General features: G+C 54.3%; 1 protein-coding gene across 1 annotated transcript in view; it reads left to right on the top strand.

Annotated features, from left to right (window-relative positions):
• The window catches only part of RhoGAP102A (Rho GTPase activating protein at 102A), a 34,765-nt gene that overhangs the window by 13,804 nt on the left and 7,889 nt on the right, over nt 1-13,072 (top strand). Inside the window, exons 3-5 of the mRNA XM_037214288.1 lie at nt 4,784-4,940; nt 10,863-10,967; nt 11,662-11,858. Of these exons, the coding sequence (XP_037070183.1) occupies nt 4,784-4,940; nt 10,863-10,967; nt 11,662-11,858 (459 nt within the window). The remainder of the gene's footprint in view (nt 1-4,783; nt 4,941-10,862; nt 10,968-11,661; nt 11,859-13,072) is intronic.

Below are 13,072 nucleotides of genomic sequence, written 5' to 3' on the forward strand. Positions count from 1 at the left end.
AACAAGGTCATCAGATACGGGAAAGTTTGAATATATATTTTTGTCGTCTGCGGATGCAGCGTGTTTGATGTGTTGCACGAAAAGGCACCCACGTACATATCTTCATTTTGTTTTGGTTTTCTGAGAGTGAGATAATGCTTGCACCAAAACGTCATGCTACTACTCACACTTGGGGAATTTAACCTTTGTGTTGCTCTATAACACCACATGTAGAATTGGGTCAACGGAGAGTGGGCGGGGCACGGTGCGACAGAACTAACGTGACCCCCTCCCCGCTCCCACCTGCCCCCGCGCCAGCCGCTCGCATAGGAGCGCGCCTCGTTTACGAGTGCACAGACTGCATCCGAGCGCACCGCAGCCGGCCGCTAGCGCTGCGCCACTTCTGAGGTCTGCCTCAGATCCAAAACAAACAGCTCTGCCCGATCCCTATGCGATGTCAGCAGCGCAGCGCCCGCCGTCCCGTTTCCTGCCTGCGATGCGCCGTCTGTGAATGCGTCACGACGCCGCGGCGGGCCAGCGCGCGCGTCACGTGCTGCAATGAGCTGATGTTACGTCACCGGGCTCCGGCAGGTCAGAGGTCACCTGACAATGTTTCGGCGGGTCGGGATCAGGAGCAGCGTGCCGCCGCTGCTCCTCCGGGTCCCCAGCTCGGTGGGCCTGATGCCGTCGGTCGCTCGCGCCCGCCTCGCTGGCGGCGGCGGTGGTTTCGTCAGGCTGGCACGGCTAAAAATGCCGGACTGCACGCTTCTGTGGGGAGGGGAGCAGCGTCACGTGGCGGGCAACCGCGTGGTGTCGGCCGCGCCAGATCGGCCACCTCGGGTTGAGGGGAGCTTTTGGGAGGGAGTGTGGGAAGACTGGTGGTGGAATCCCGATGGGGTGTTGTCCCTGTGGGGGAGATACGGGTTAGCAGCCATGGTGGGCATGGTGCGTTATCAACTCGTGGTGTGTAAGATGTTGTAATGCTGCGGGTCACAAATGAGCGTTGCATGGAATTCAGTACCACCAAAAATGATCAAGGACTGTCTGTAATCACACGTATGATTATCTGGAGGCATCAGTAGCCAACCCAGTCCGGTCAATGATCATCTGCGATTAGCTAAATTTAAACCGCGATCGGTTGTGTTCCGAATGTTCCGGGCGCACTGGCAATTCTGCAGCTCTGCCTGGCTGAACAGCCGTATTATATGGCATTGCGCCCGGAGAAAGTGACCGGTTCATGATGTTCTAACTAGGGCTGACTTAAATTCTTAAGATTGATAGTTTCCAACCCACGGTCTGGATTGCCAGATTTGAGTGTTAAGAGACCTCGCTTTGATGCTCAATGTCTTTTTTCGCTTCCACTCTTCTGCACACACCTGACGAATTGGCTCACACACGGCAATGTGAAACTATGCTTTAGACGACTTCAGGAACGGGGCAAAATCCTCGACGTGCTCTTGATGAAGCTTTACAGCACAGCATGTAACGAGCTGGGCTACATGTTGCTGGAAGCTGTCTAAGACTGCGCACAGAGATCGCAAACATATGACACCTCAAAAAGGGCAGCTTCCTTGGCAAGGCAGGATCGGGCCGCGTCGAGCCGCTGAACCTGCAGAGTTTCATGTCACGTGCCGTTGAGACAAACTGGGCCTACAGCCCAGCTCGCAATAATAGGGCCATCAACGGCAATGAAGCTATCCACGGCAATGGCGAAAGCTAGAGGAATCAATTACGTTTTAATGCAATGTCCCTCAAAAGCAGCATCATGCATACAAATGGAAGGATGTCTCTTCCGGGTTGCTTTAGATGTAGCCCGATACTGAAATATATAAGTAGATGCATACTAAAACTTTATTTGTCAATGCCACGTCGCTTCCCTGGTCATGTCCTTAAGTAAACTAGAAGGTTGGTAACTCTGTGGCGGCCAGTGGGAAAGCTTCCTTACGAGGCAATAATTACATTTTGCGGTCCATTTGGAAAGACTACACTCAGCTTACATGCTTACGCCGCTGACTCGAGGTGCATCTTCGCATAGGTCCTGAACACGAATGAAGACTACTGAAAGATGTTGGGGTGGCAAAACTGCCGGGGTAAGTATCTTTCATAGGCAAATATCCAACTTGGGCTAATTCCATGATTTCTAGTGTGGCCATTCCCACATCTGATGTGACGCACTGTTCAGTCATGGATCGCGTATGTTCCTCACTCAATGATGTTCAAGCAGCGTTGTGACATTACAACTCATACATATTACAATAGTCATGCATATTACAAAATACGTATGCATATTATAATATATATTTTACCAGGCTATCACCCAGCCCTGTTCCTGAGTTCGTATCCGAGGGGATGTTCCCCCATGACGCGGTTAGGCAGGGGACGGCCCCACTGACTGACGCTATCCGCGCTAACCCAGCCGCGCTACAGTACGCAACGAATGTGCAAGGAGTCTTCACCTCTGACGATTCTCATCGCATGCTCTCGCCAGGGGCCATGCATCGCCTTGTTCTTCGGATGTGCCAGCAAACTATTCCTGGGGCATTTCTCCTTGCTCTTCTAGGAGGCCTGCACCAGTGCAAACGTACCAACAATGTCCACAGGCTCCCGTTACCGCAACTCTGCAACTCTATCTGGAAATGCACGGCTCTGCCCCAGCACGAGCGCGCCCTATCTCCGCCCATCGCTGCGCCGCGGCGGTCTCGGCTCTGAGAGCGGTTCTAGATAGGCGGCTTTTTGCGGCGCTCCTGTCAGACCTTCAGTCATTAGGACAGCGGCATGGCGTACAAAAAAGCGAGATATATTGACAGTGACTCAGGTCGGGTTGGGTGTCGGCCGGTTGGCGCGGCGAAGGATGCCGGCTGATGGTGCCAGCTGCCGCTCAGGACGCTAAACTGCCGCGGTGGGCACCGCCAGAGTAGGCTCACTGGACGGCCGGCGCCGACGCCGGCAGCGGTGGGGTTGGGCCGTTAAAAGCAACGGTTTCGTGGGTAGTCATGTCTGGGCTCCGCCGCCTTCAGGCATGGGTAAGCGAGTATCAGGCGCTGTAGGTGTACCGGAGGCTGCGCGAGGCGGTGGAGGCTAATTCGCACCAGAGCCTGCTGCTGCAGCCGTCAACACATGTGAAAGATGACGTGACAGCGTCAGCTTAGGTCAGAAGGCTTCCGGGAAGGAGGGGGCGAGATGCTGGACACAAACGCAGCAGATGCTTGCATACAGGACGAGACCAGGCTGCCACGTTAACGGCAAGTTTAACAGCACGCTGTGGTGATTGAGAGAACTCAGCAGCAAAACGAGGGGAAAGGGACACGGCGGAAACGAATACATTGTTGCAGTTGGATTTCTGACTATGCCCTTGGTCCTGTCACCAGGAAGACTTTTTAAAATGCGTTTGCAATGCACTGATTCTTGACGCCAGCAATGAGGAATGTTCCGGGCTGCTCACTCGCTGTATACAGAGCTGGAGATGTATGTCTCCCTTGAATTTGTCAAAATAACTGTGTCAAGCTGTCCAGGGTCACTGACAGCATCGATTGCATATTGTAACCATTGAAAACGCTACGACAATGGGGGCTGCATCGGCAACAGGGGCGATATCCGACATGCGAACGTCCCCATCTGGCCTGAAGTGTCATTCAAGCAGCATCCTGCGCCTTCGCATTCTTCGCTGCGCCAGGCTTTTGCCGCAGTCATCACCCAGTTATCGCGGCGGACGGCAGCCGTGCAGTGGGTGGTTGGGTGATCGTGGCGAGTTTGGGCTCTTGCCACCGGGGCTGCCAGTCCTCCGAACATCTGCATGACCGCGCGGTTAATATTGCGGCGTGTTTTTGGGTGCAAGCTTGTGGTTTGTGTTTAAAGCAAGTGGATTGTCCCACTTCTCTTTGTCAGCTTAGAGCTCGGGATGTTCCCTACAGGACGGGTTAAGCAACGAAAGGCAGCCGAGCGATGCGCTACGGTACCCCAGCGTGCCAGGACCCCCGATCCAACGATAGCAAACCCAAAAACGTGAGCGCCTCTCTCGCGATGTGCGTATCAGAGAGCCGACGTGCTCAATATTCGACACGAGCGGCACGGATGATGAGCAGCCATCTCTCTCCCGCAGCCCAGCTGTCAGCGGGCCAGCGTCCCGCGCAGACCAGCGGCGAGCTTGTTTGACAGGCGATGACCTGGTGATGATGTTGCAGAGAACCCGCCGATGCATCCTCATACAAACTGGACGTCTCGGACCGTGCGCGTAAGGCAACGCCGTCCTCTGCAGGGAGCTGTCCAGAGCCGGCGGTGGCCCCGTGTGACATGTGACCACGTCCACTACAGGGAGCTGTCCAGAGCCGGCGGTGGCCCGTGTGACATGTGACCACGTCCACTACAGGGAGCTGCCCAGAGCCGGCGTACAGGGAGCTGTCCAGAGCCGGCGGGGCCCCGTGTGACATGTGACCACATCCACTACAGGGAGCTGTCCAGAGCCGGCGGTGGCCCGTGTAACATGTGACCCCGTCCGCTACAGGGAGCTGTCCAGAGCCGGCGGTGGCCCGTGCGACATGTGACCACGTCCACTACAGGGAGCTGTCCAGAGCCGGCGGTGGCCCGTGCGACATGTGACCACGTCCACTACAGGGAGCTGTCCAGAGCCGGCGGTGGCCCGTGTAACATGTGACCCCGTCCGCTACAGGGAGCTGTCAGGATGTCACCATCCAGAGCCAGCGGTGCCCCGTGTGACATGTGACCCCATCCGCTACAGGGAGCTGTCAGGATGTCACCATCCAGAGCCAGCGGTGCCTCGTGTGACATGTGACCACGTCCACTACAGGGCACATGCCAGTGGATCAACATCCAGAATCGGGTGGTCACGCTGTGCGACACCACGCTGCTGCAGCTCACCGAGATCGAGTCGGCAGCGCTGCAGCAGGTGGCGCTGGAGAAGCTCCACGATTTCAACCTGGGCTGCACCGTACGCATTCCGAAAGGTGGGTCAGGTCAGGTCAAAGGTGCGCCGCTGTCAGGCCAGCCTGCTGGGTGGCTAAGCCGAACAAGCAACAATGCTTAATGCGATGCGCGGTCAGAAGCAAATGAGTAAGTTGTTGAAGTCGTTGAAGTTTACGGGTCGGTGAAAAGGAATAAATTGCAGGGAGTGAAGCATTTCTTTAGTTATGCTTAGTTGCCTGTTCGGTCAGTGAGCCTTCACATATGACCGTTGTCACGTGGTTACCTATGCTGCCATGATTTTTTTAAAATTTAATTGTCGTTTCTGCGCCGTAACAAAGGCAAGTGGCGGCCCATCGCTGGCGACGTCTCTTCAGCAGGAGTCATTGTATGTGGCATTATGAAGCATGTTAAGTTGTCTCTACATTGCGTGAGAGCTTGCATGAGAGCCTAGAACGACTGCCTGTAACCGAGGATGCCAAGGAACGATCGCAAGCCGCTGTCTGTGGTTTTGGGTTGTACCAAAGGCGTAACAACATGGGATCCTCCGCCCCTATGCACCTACTTTCTGGTGGAGAAAACGCCATTGAAAAATTTGACGGCCAACCCAAACCTTCCAGTCCAACATTTATTTGGTCCTAATCGCGTCTTTTGCTGCAAAAGTATATGCATAATGGCTTCGCACCACCTCGACCAGGTCATCCAACAGCTTCAAAGGTCGTGTTGTATCCAGATACCGCGGTGGGTTGCTTCGCCGGACCTCCTCATGCACCCTTTGGTTATCTCGGCTGGCGTGGTGTGGCGTTTAATCACCGTTGATGACCTACATCAGTCATTTTTAGTGCATTATAATATCATATCAATCTAGTACAGGGCCTAACTATTTCCTGTGTCCTATTTCGAGCTGCATTAGTGCTTCCCGCCATTAAGCTTCTTTTCGCAAGTTTTGTGGCAATCAATGGCAGGATGTCATAGCATCTTACGTAATAAGTGGGAAACTGCGTAATTTGACGTCTAGTAACACACGAGCCGTCGTTGATAGTCCCACAAAACCTCACATGCTCTGAATCAGCGTGGCGAGAGGGAGGCTTGTGTAGCACTGCAGTCCGGATCGGACCACGGTGCGTGGTGCGACGCGTGCAAACCGGCCCCATGAGCTGAGCGTCAGGGGGGTCAGCTCCATGCCATGTAAAGCTGATCAGAGAAGCGAAGAATATTGGACCGCTGCGTGCTAATCGACTACAAATCTCGATACAACCAAGAAAGGCATTCAGCTCCTGCTTTTCGGCAGTATAAGTGCAGAGGTCTTACGCAGAACCAGCTATCTTAAAATAGGAAATACTCGTGATACGACACCATTGAGCAAACATTAGGTTTATTGGCAGCACTCGGCCTTTCAGGCTGTGCTTATGGGCTTCTAATCACGCTTTATATCGTGGCTTAACTAAAACGTGGCTTAAAAAAACAAAATATCAGGACAGAACAGGACAGCCAGCCACCTCCCACAAGTTGATGACAGCCAAATCCAGGGTCGGAACAGCCAAGTCAGTCTTCCCTCCAGCGATGGCATAGAATCTGACGATGGCCTCTTCGCCAAAGCCTTTCCACCCTGGAAGAGCAGCACCAAGACGCAGTCTGGCTCAGCGAGCAAGCCGTCCGGGCGCCGAAGACCTTTGCTGCTGATGACTGACCTCTCAGCTTCTGGAGAAGCAGCGTGGGGAGACAGGGACTCGCAGGTCAGTGGGCGTTGCCCCGAACAAAGAAGAGGCTGTGAAGAACCTATCGAAGGCTTCCAAGAGCCTGAAGCCATCAGGACTGCCCCTCACAAAGCTTGAGCTTCATGCAAGGCTCGCCGATGACGCTCCTACGAAGCCTGGATCCGAAGTTGTGCAATGACGGACACTATGACAAACAAGGCCAGCGGAGCGAACATCTTCGCCCCAAGAATCTTGCTGATCCCACCTGACACGCCCTTCGCGTTCAAACGGATCAGTTGCCTGTCTAGCAGAGCTACGCCGTGCGTATAAACAAGAGCCCAGGGCGGTCCCTGGCGGTGGCGGGTCTCGACCTGACCGGACCAGTGTTTTACCGGGACCGACTGTACGTCGCTTGCTTCAGAGTGAGTGTCCGACCTGTTCATCCTGTCGCAGCATAGTGAGACCAAGAATACAGTGTATAGGAAATGCTTCAACCGTGAGAACCATTGGCGCAGGAATGCAGCTGCAGCAGGATTGTAACACATGTCGATACCCGGTCGGTACTTCCTCGCCAGCATACTGCTCATGCAAGGCCTCGATTGGTCAGAGCTCGACCCGTCCGCTTCTGGGGGTGCCCGAGCTGGGCCACGGACCCTAATGCCGTACCTCGGAGGGGCACGTGACCCCGCCGCTGGTCAGCTGGTCAGGCAGCGATTCAGCAGAACAGGCGATCTGTTTTGTGTCTGAAGCCATTAGAGGATAATTGGAAACTTGTGCGCAGTTTTTGAAGATCGTGTGCTACCGTTCCTGCTTGGTTTCGTCGAAGTTGAGTGTCTGGTGTTGAAATATTTTGTTACATTGCGGTGCCGGCATTGCTGCAGCTAATGATTTACGACCGGCAATTTCGTCGGGGCGTGTCCCATTACCAAATTAGAGTGCAAATACAATTACCCACGATGTAATTCGATTAATCTTGTTACACGAAAGCGAATACAACTATCTCAAACTGTTCATCTACAGCATCTTGCCTCATTACCCGGACGTCGCCGGGCATTCCAGCTAATTGAAAAATGTCTGGCCGCGCCTAGGTGGCAAGAGGCTTTTTAAAGTTTATGGAGGAGACACGTTGCCGACTCAGGCAATAGTTGAAATAAAAGCAAACGCGATTAGAGCTGATATTAGCCGCAAGCCAGACTAACTGATCCTTTTGTCAACTGAAAAACCATTTATCCTCTAGTTCATTCCTTTGGGCTGAACTCTCTTTAAGTGTTCTGTGGTCTTGACTAGAGGTCCGGCTATGCCTTTCTGCCACTTTCCTCCGATATAAGATGGGTTGCTGCCCATCCCCTCCTGCAGCCCTTTGCATTTGCACCTACCTGCCCACGCACTCGCAGCCTGTCTTAGTTGTTGAGTTTCTCCAATCGGCGACTGCTCCAGTCACTAAACAAAGGTGTGTGACTGCTTTCTCTACCATCGTGGAGCTGTAGAAGGCCATTTGCAAAAACGTATGCATTTTTCTCCAGGAACGTTACACTTCAGCCGACAAGCAATGTCGGGACACGGGAATGGTGATTCTGTTTTGGCCGTCGGTGACAACGGTATACTGTGCCGCAGTACGTGGGTGCTTGCCAGAGCAGCATACCCAGCTGGGCCCGCCCCCGGAACAGCGCACCGCCCATGCCCGTTTGGAACCGAGACCACGGCATATCCCGTAAATAAATCCGGAACGTTGACCAGTTGTTTGTCCAATCTACGTCAGCGACATGCTCGAAGTTTTCAAATGCTTGCATTTGTCAGATGATCCTCATTAAATTTTCAGACACCCACGTTACACATAAACTAAAATGAGCAAAAACCGTTCATTATCATAAAAGAAATGAATGGACACAGAATGTTGCGATGTGCCAATGTTTCTTTTTTACGTTGAGCCACATTCATTTCCACCTTTGAATCTGTAGAGGGTCGGGAGTTGCGCGCTTTCTTCCTGGTGTCGCTTGGCTTTGCAACCGGCGACATGGAAGCTCTCGATAGGTCGTCCACCCTTTTATCCTCTTTTCCGCCTTATCCCGCGCCGTCGCGACGCCCCGGTTGTCCGGAGCGGGCTGCGTGCTCCGTCCACCAGCGGGCCCAGCTGCCCTCTACTGGGGGACCTGTCCGAGCGCCGGGCGCACACTCCGCGGAGGAGTCCATGTGAGAGGCTCCAGCAGTTCTTCGACGTTCGCCGTCATCCCTCCCCCTCCATACGCACGCTTTAAAAGAGAAGTAAGCTGAATTATTGAGGGAACTTCTCTTAAAATTTAAATTGCGTAGGCTTAGTTGTCCTCATTTTCTCCCCCGAGGATTTTGTTTTGCAAAATATACCTCTGACATTTGGCTAAATGTATTCTGGGGCGAGGTTTGGCACCCGCCCTAGCAAGCTCAGTCTTGGTTGTCCTGAGCGTTACCGCATGAGAGCAGGGTTTGAAATGGAACCAAGGTGTCTTCATAATTATAAGGTTTACCACTGAACTGTACGTCTCAATTCAGCCAGGGGGTGATCTAACATGCCAACCGCAGCGAGGAACATTGAGACCTTTGGATCCAACCATTCTATTCTCATGCCTGCCGCTTGTGCGTAGAACTCTGCAGACTGGCGTAAGCCTGCAGAGACGTGGTTTATTTAACCAATCTCTATTTTTGCAACACGGGCTGAGGCAGTGCCAAACCGACCAGTGATTGACCGCTGTTGAGGGATCTTCTGATTATGGTTGACAGTGTGTCACTGATTTAAAGCTTGGTTTACCTTCGTGGTTTTCGTCACCGACTGCCTCATACCGTTTCGAGTTCACTCTTGCGGACGCTATAAACGTATCATTATGTTTGCGATTTTATCTGACTAACTGCTCAAGAGCAGTCTGGCACGCATCCAAACTACGTGACACGTGTGGTTGCATTTACCATACTGAGTCCATGCGAATGCCCTTTGCCCATATGCCAGAGAACGTCATTTTTACATCTCTCGATGGCTTGCGCCTGATGTTGTTCTTGAAGAAATGCGCAACCACTTCAATTCAGAAGGATCCGACCCTCACCCCAGGACTTAGACAACTTTAACACATCAGCCCCTGTATCATTAAACCCAGAGCCTTGGCAATGCTTACGCCATATCTGATGTGCTGGCGATTCGGGCCAGAGGTCTTGGTGGCCCTAGATTGGAGCATGTTAATGAGGTTCAGGGTAAGGACGACAGGAAAGTGATCTGTGATCTGAGTAGTGATATCCGGGCGTGACCTGACGAGTGACGCCTTTGTTTCTGACCTTCCAAATTGTCACGTGCTCATGCCTGGACAGAGATTCGGGAACATCACTTTGCGTACACTTTGGTGGTCCCGGGCCCCAACTTCGGATCTTAACGTAGGCCCTATGACAGTGCATGAAAAAGACATCGTCTCTTGCACGTCATACGGTCTCACTCAATGCTGGGAAGCAGCAGGCTTTTGCCTCGGTGCCGTAGAACCCCACGATTGGCATGCTTATGAAACGTTATTTAACATGATGGTTCTCAAGGCTTTTCAATATTGTTTTAACAGTTCAGCGCTTTTGGCTGCGATGGCGGTGCCTGCACCCGTGCTCAATATAGTATTAGCCCGTCATATGACATGATATCGCTATCGAAATTGATTACTGGTTAGATAAGCGTTAAGTTAAAAGTTGAAATAACATCCTGCTTGCAGCGTGATGTATTTTCATCAGCTCAAACAGATGCAGGGTCCTGCAGGCATTTTACGGAATAGACATTATATCACAATATCAGGAGAGCGGAATTGACTGATTCTAGCCACAATCATAACGCCAGAGGCTGATGCTTTGCCTGAACCTTTTGTAAGCTGTACGTGCGTTGTATCGGAATGATCATATCTACATCACAGTCATCATCCTGAATGCGGAGATTATCCCTGTTACGGGCTGAGATTGCACAAAAGACATCATCGTTGAGTGTACTATCCCGCTTTACGGTTTGCCTCGGTCAAGGGTTCACAAAACTTGCGGCTTCTTACCTGCTTCCGGGCAGAAACAAACAGAGGTTCTATGTCATTCTGGAAGTGGGTCTAATGACATCTGAATGACGGTTGCCGTTTCTGCGGACCCTGAGCTAACGCCACCCGGCTGCCTGTGCGGACCGCTCACACCGCCGTCACACTCTAGTGACCTCTGCGGACCATATGTCAGAAACCTGGGCAACAGAACGCTCCGTAATCCGCGTGTTCACGGCCGTCCCGACGTTTTCAGACTGCAACGTAACTGCGGGGCACAAGCCCAAACGGAGACCGTATCTACTCAAGAAAAGACCGCTCACCACGGGCTTTTTCGACACGGCTAAACGTGAAGACAAAGGTAGGGTCGCAGCGTGACCGCGATGGCACTCACTGTGCTACCGTGATGTGGCTTACGCATGATTAAGCAAAAATCCCGCTGCCTTTTGGCGATCGGGGAAATGTTTGTGGTGTGCCACGTTGTGATACAAATGCAGTGTTGTTATGCTCGCGCCTGGCTGGCGAGTTCTGGCTTTTCTTATAAATTTGACCGCCGACCGTTTTTAGATACCAGTTGCGGTCAGTACTACCCCGTCACTTAAGACACTCTGGTGAGATATTGTCCCTCTTGTGCAGCCTGGTCCCGTGCTCGGATCGAGTCCCCTGTTGCAATGTGACTGCCACACGCCGCGAGGGCTTCTGAATGTGCCGGCCGTGGGCGTTGGAGGAGGGGAGGAAACAATCGTGAGCGACAGCCTTGGTCCACAGAGGCCTGTCGAGCCGCTGCAGGCTCATCTTCTCGGCGTGTTTATCCGGGACGCTTCGTTTGTCCCTGTTGTTTGACAGACTCATGACGTCATGGGCCGCCGAAATAGCGTAAACAAGGCGGGTCAGCGAAGCAGTCGTATTCTTCCCGCTCGTTCCCGGCCGGCGCAGGCGACTAGCGCGGCCGTCGCCCCTCCCCGCCGAACACCTGCCAACACCCCCCGCCTGCCTCCAGTCGACGTCAGCGCCGCCAGCGCCCATCAGACAGTGGCGACCTCTGACCTTTGCAGGGAACAACAACAACGCCCAGGGCAGGGTGTTCGGCATCCCGCTCAAGAAGTGCATGGAGAACGACCGCGAGCGGCGCGAGCGCGGCGCCTCGCCGCTCCGCGAGCGGCTCGAGGAGCCGGCCAGCCTCAGTCGGAAGTCGTCGCACGGCGGCAGTCACGCGTCCTTCTCGTCGCTGATGGACGCCATCCGCGACAAGGTGATTGGCGGTCGGCGCGGCTATTGGCGGCTATTCCGATCGCCGGGGCGCTATTTCGGCCGTCGCCGATCAGGGTGTGGAATGAGTTTTGTCCACGCGGCGGCGGCCGCCACGAATAGCAGGTGCGATCAGCGGCGCCAGTGACACGACACGGCGTCAGCAGGATTCTCGTAATTTGGGGGTGACCGCTCGAATAGCTCCCGCATTTTCGGCATAGGTCGACACTCGTTAGCGAGATGTATATCAGCTTCCAACAAATCACGTATGCACGCGGTTAAAATTAAACAGCTCACTGACGATGATGGCCACGAGCTCATAAGAAACTGAAGGTTTTGCACATTTCCCGGCTATAACGCAATCTGGCGGGTGGATGTGAATGGCACGGTCGAGATTGAAAATCACTAGCGTGATGACGTTATCACTACAGCCTAAAGCACCGGGTGGAGCATTGATTAACAGCGATTCGATTGTGTTATGGGCACAAGTGTAGCAAAGGTAATATCAGGAATCTGGAGGTAGGAATTCCGACGCCGATGATGACGACGATTGCTGTACTCGGATCCTATCAGGGCCTATCGGGACATCCACTGTCAGTGGGAAATTTACAACAGCCAACCGTCTGTTCCTCTACTGCACGTATGGAAATCAAACCAAGGAGATCTATCCCCACACCGATCTACACCGAGGCACCTCAGACACGTGAGGAGAGCAGGAGAGTCAGCCGGGCGGCCAGACGCCCGGCCCGTGCCTGCCCGCCGCCCGCTGCTGCGCCGCCGGCCGCTGCTGCGTCGCTCCGGTCAGCGGCCCGGCGGCGGCGTCGAGGCCGCCGTGACGCGGCCGGGCCGTGTCGTCACCGCCGCCGCCGCCTCCGGCGTCTGCCCGCCGACGGGCGCGCGTCTGTGAGGCCGGACAGCCGGCCCGTTTGTAAATAGCCGGCCGCACCGTGCGCCGCGCGGCTCCGGCGCCGGCCTGCGTCAGCTGAGCCGAGTCAGCCGACGGCGCGCCAGCTGACTGCAGTCCGTCAGCGGCCGCCAGCCGGCCCTATTTTCGCCGGCGGAGAAGGTGGCTGGATAATTTTAGTGGCCGGTCGGCTCCCGAATCTGCGCCGGCTCTGGCCGGTTGCCCGGCCGGCCCGGGCATGCGCCGCCGACCAGCTGCCGCGGAGACATAAACACCGGCGCGACCGGGCAGCCGGTCCCACCGCGCTCACGCCC

The sequence above is a fragment of the Pollicipes pollicipes genome, unplaced genomic scaffold (genome assembly GCF_011947565.3).
Source record: "Pollicipes pollicipes isolate AB1234 unplaced genomic scaffold, Ppol_2.1 Scaffold_3447;HRSCAF=4054_pilon_pilon_pilon, whole genome shotgun sequence".
Lineage (NCBI taxonomy): Eukaryota > Metazoa > Arthropoda > Thecostraca > Pollicipedomorpha > Pollicipedidae > Pollicipes > Pollicipes pollicipes.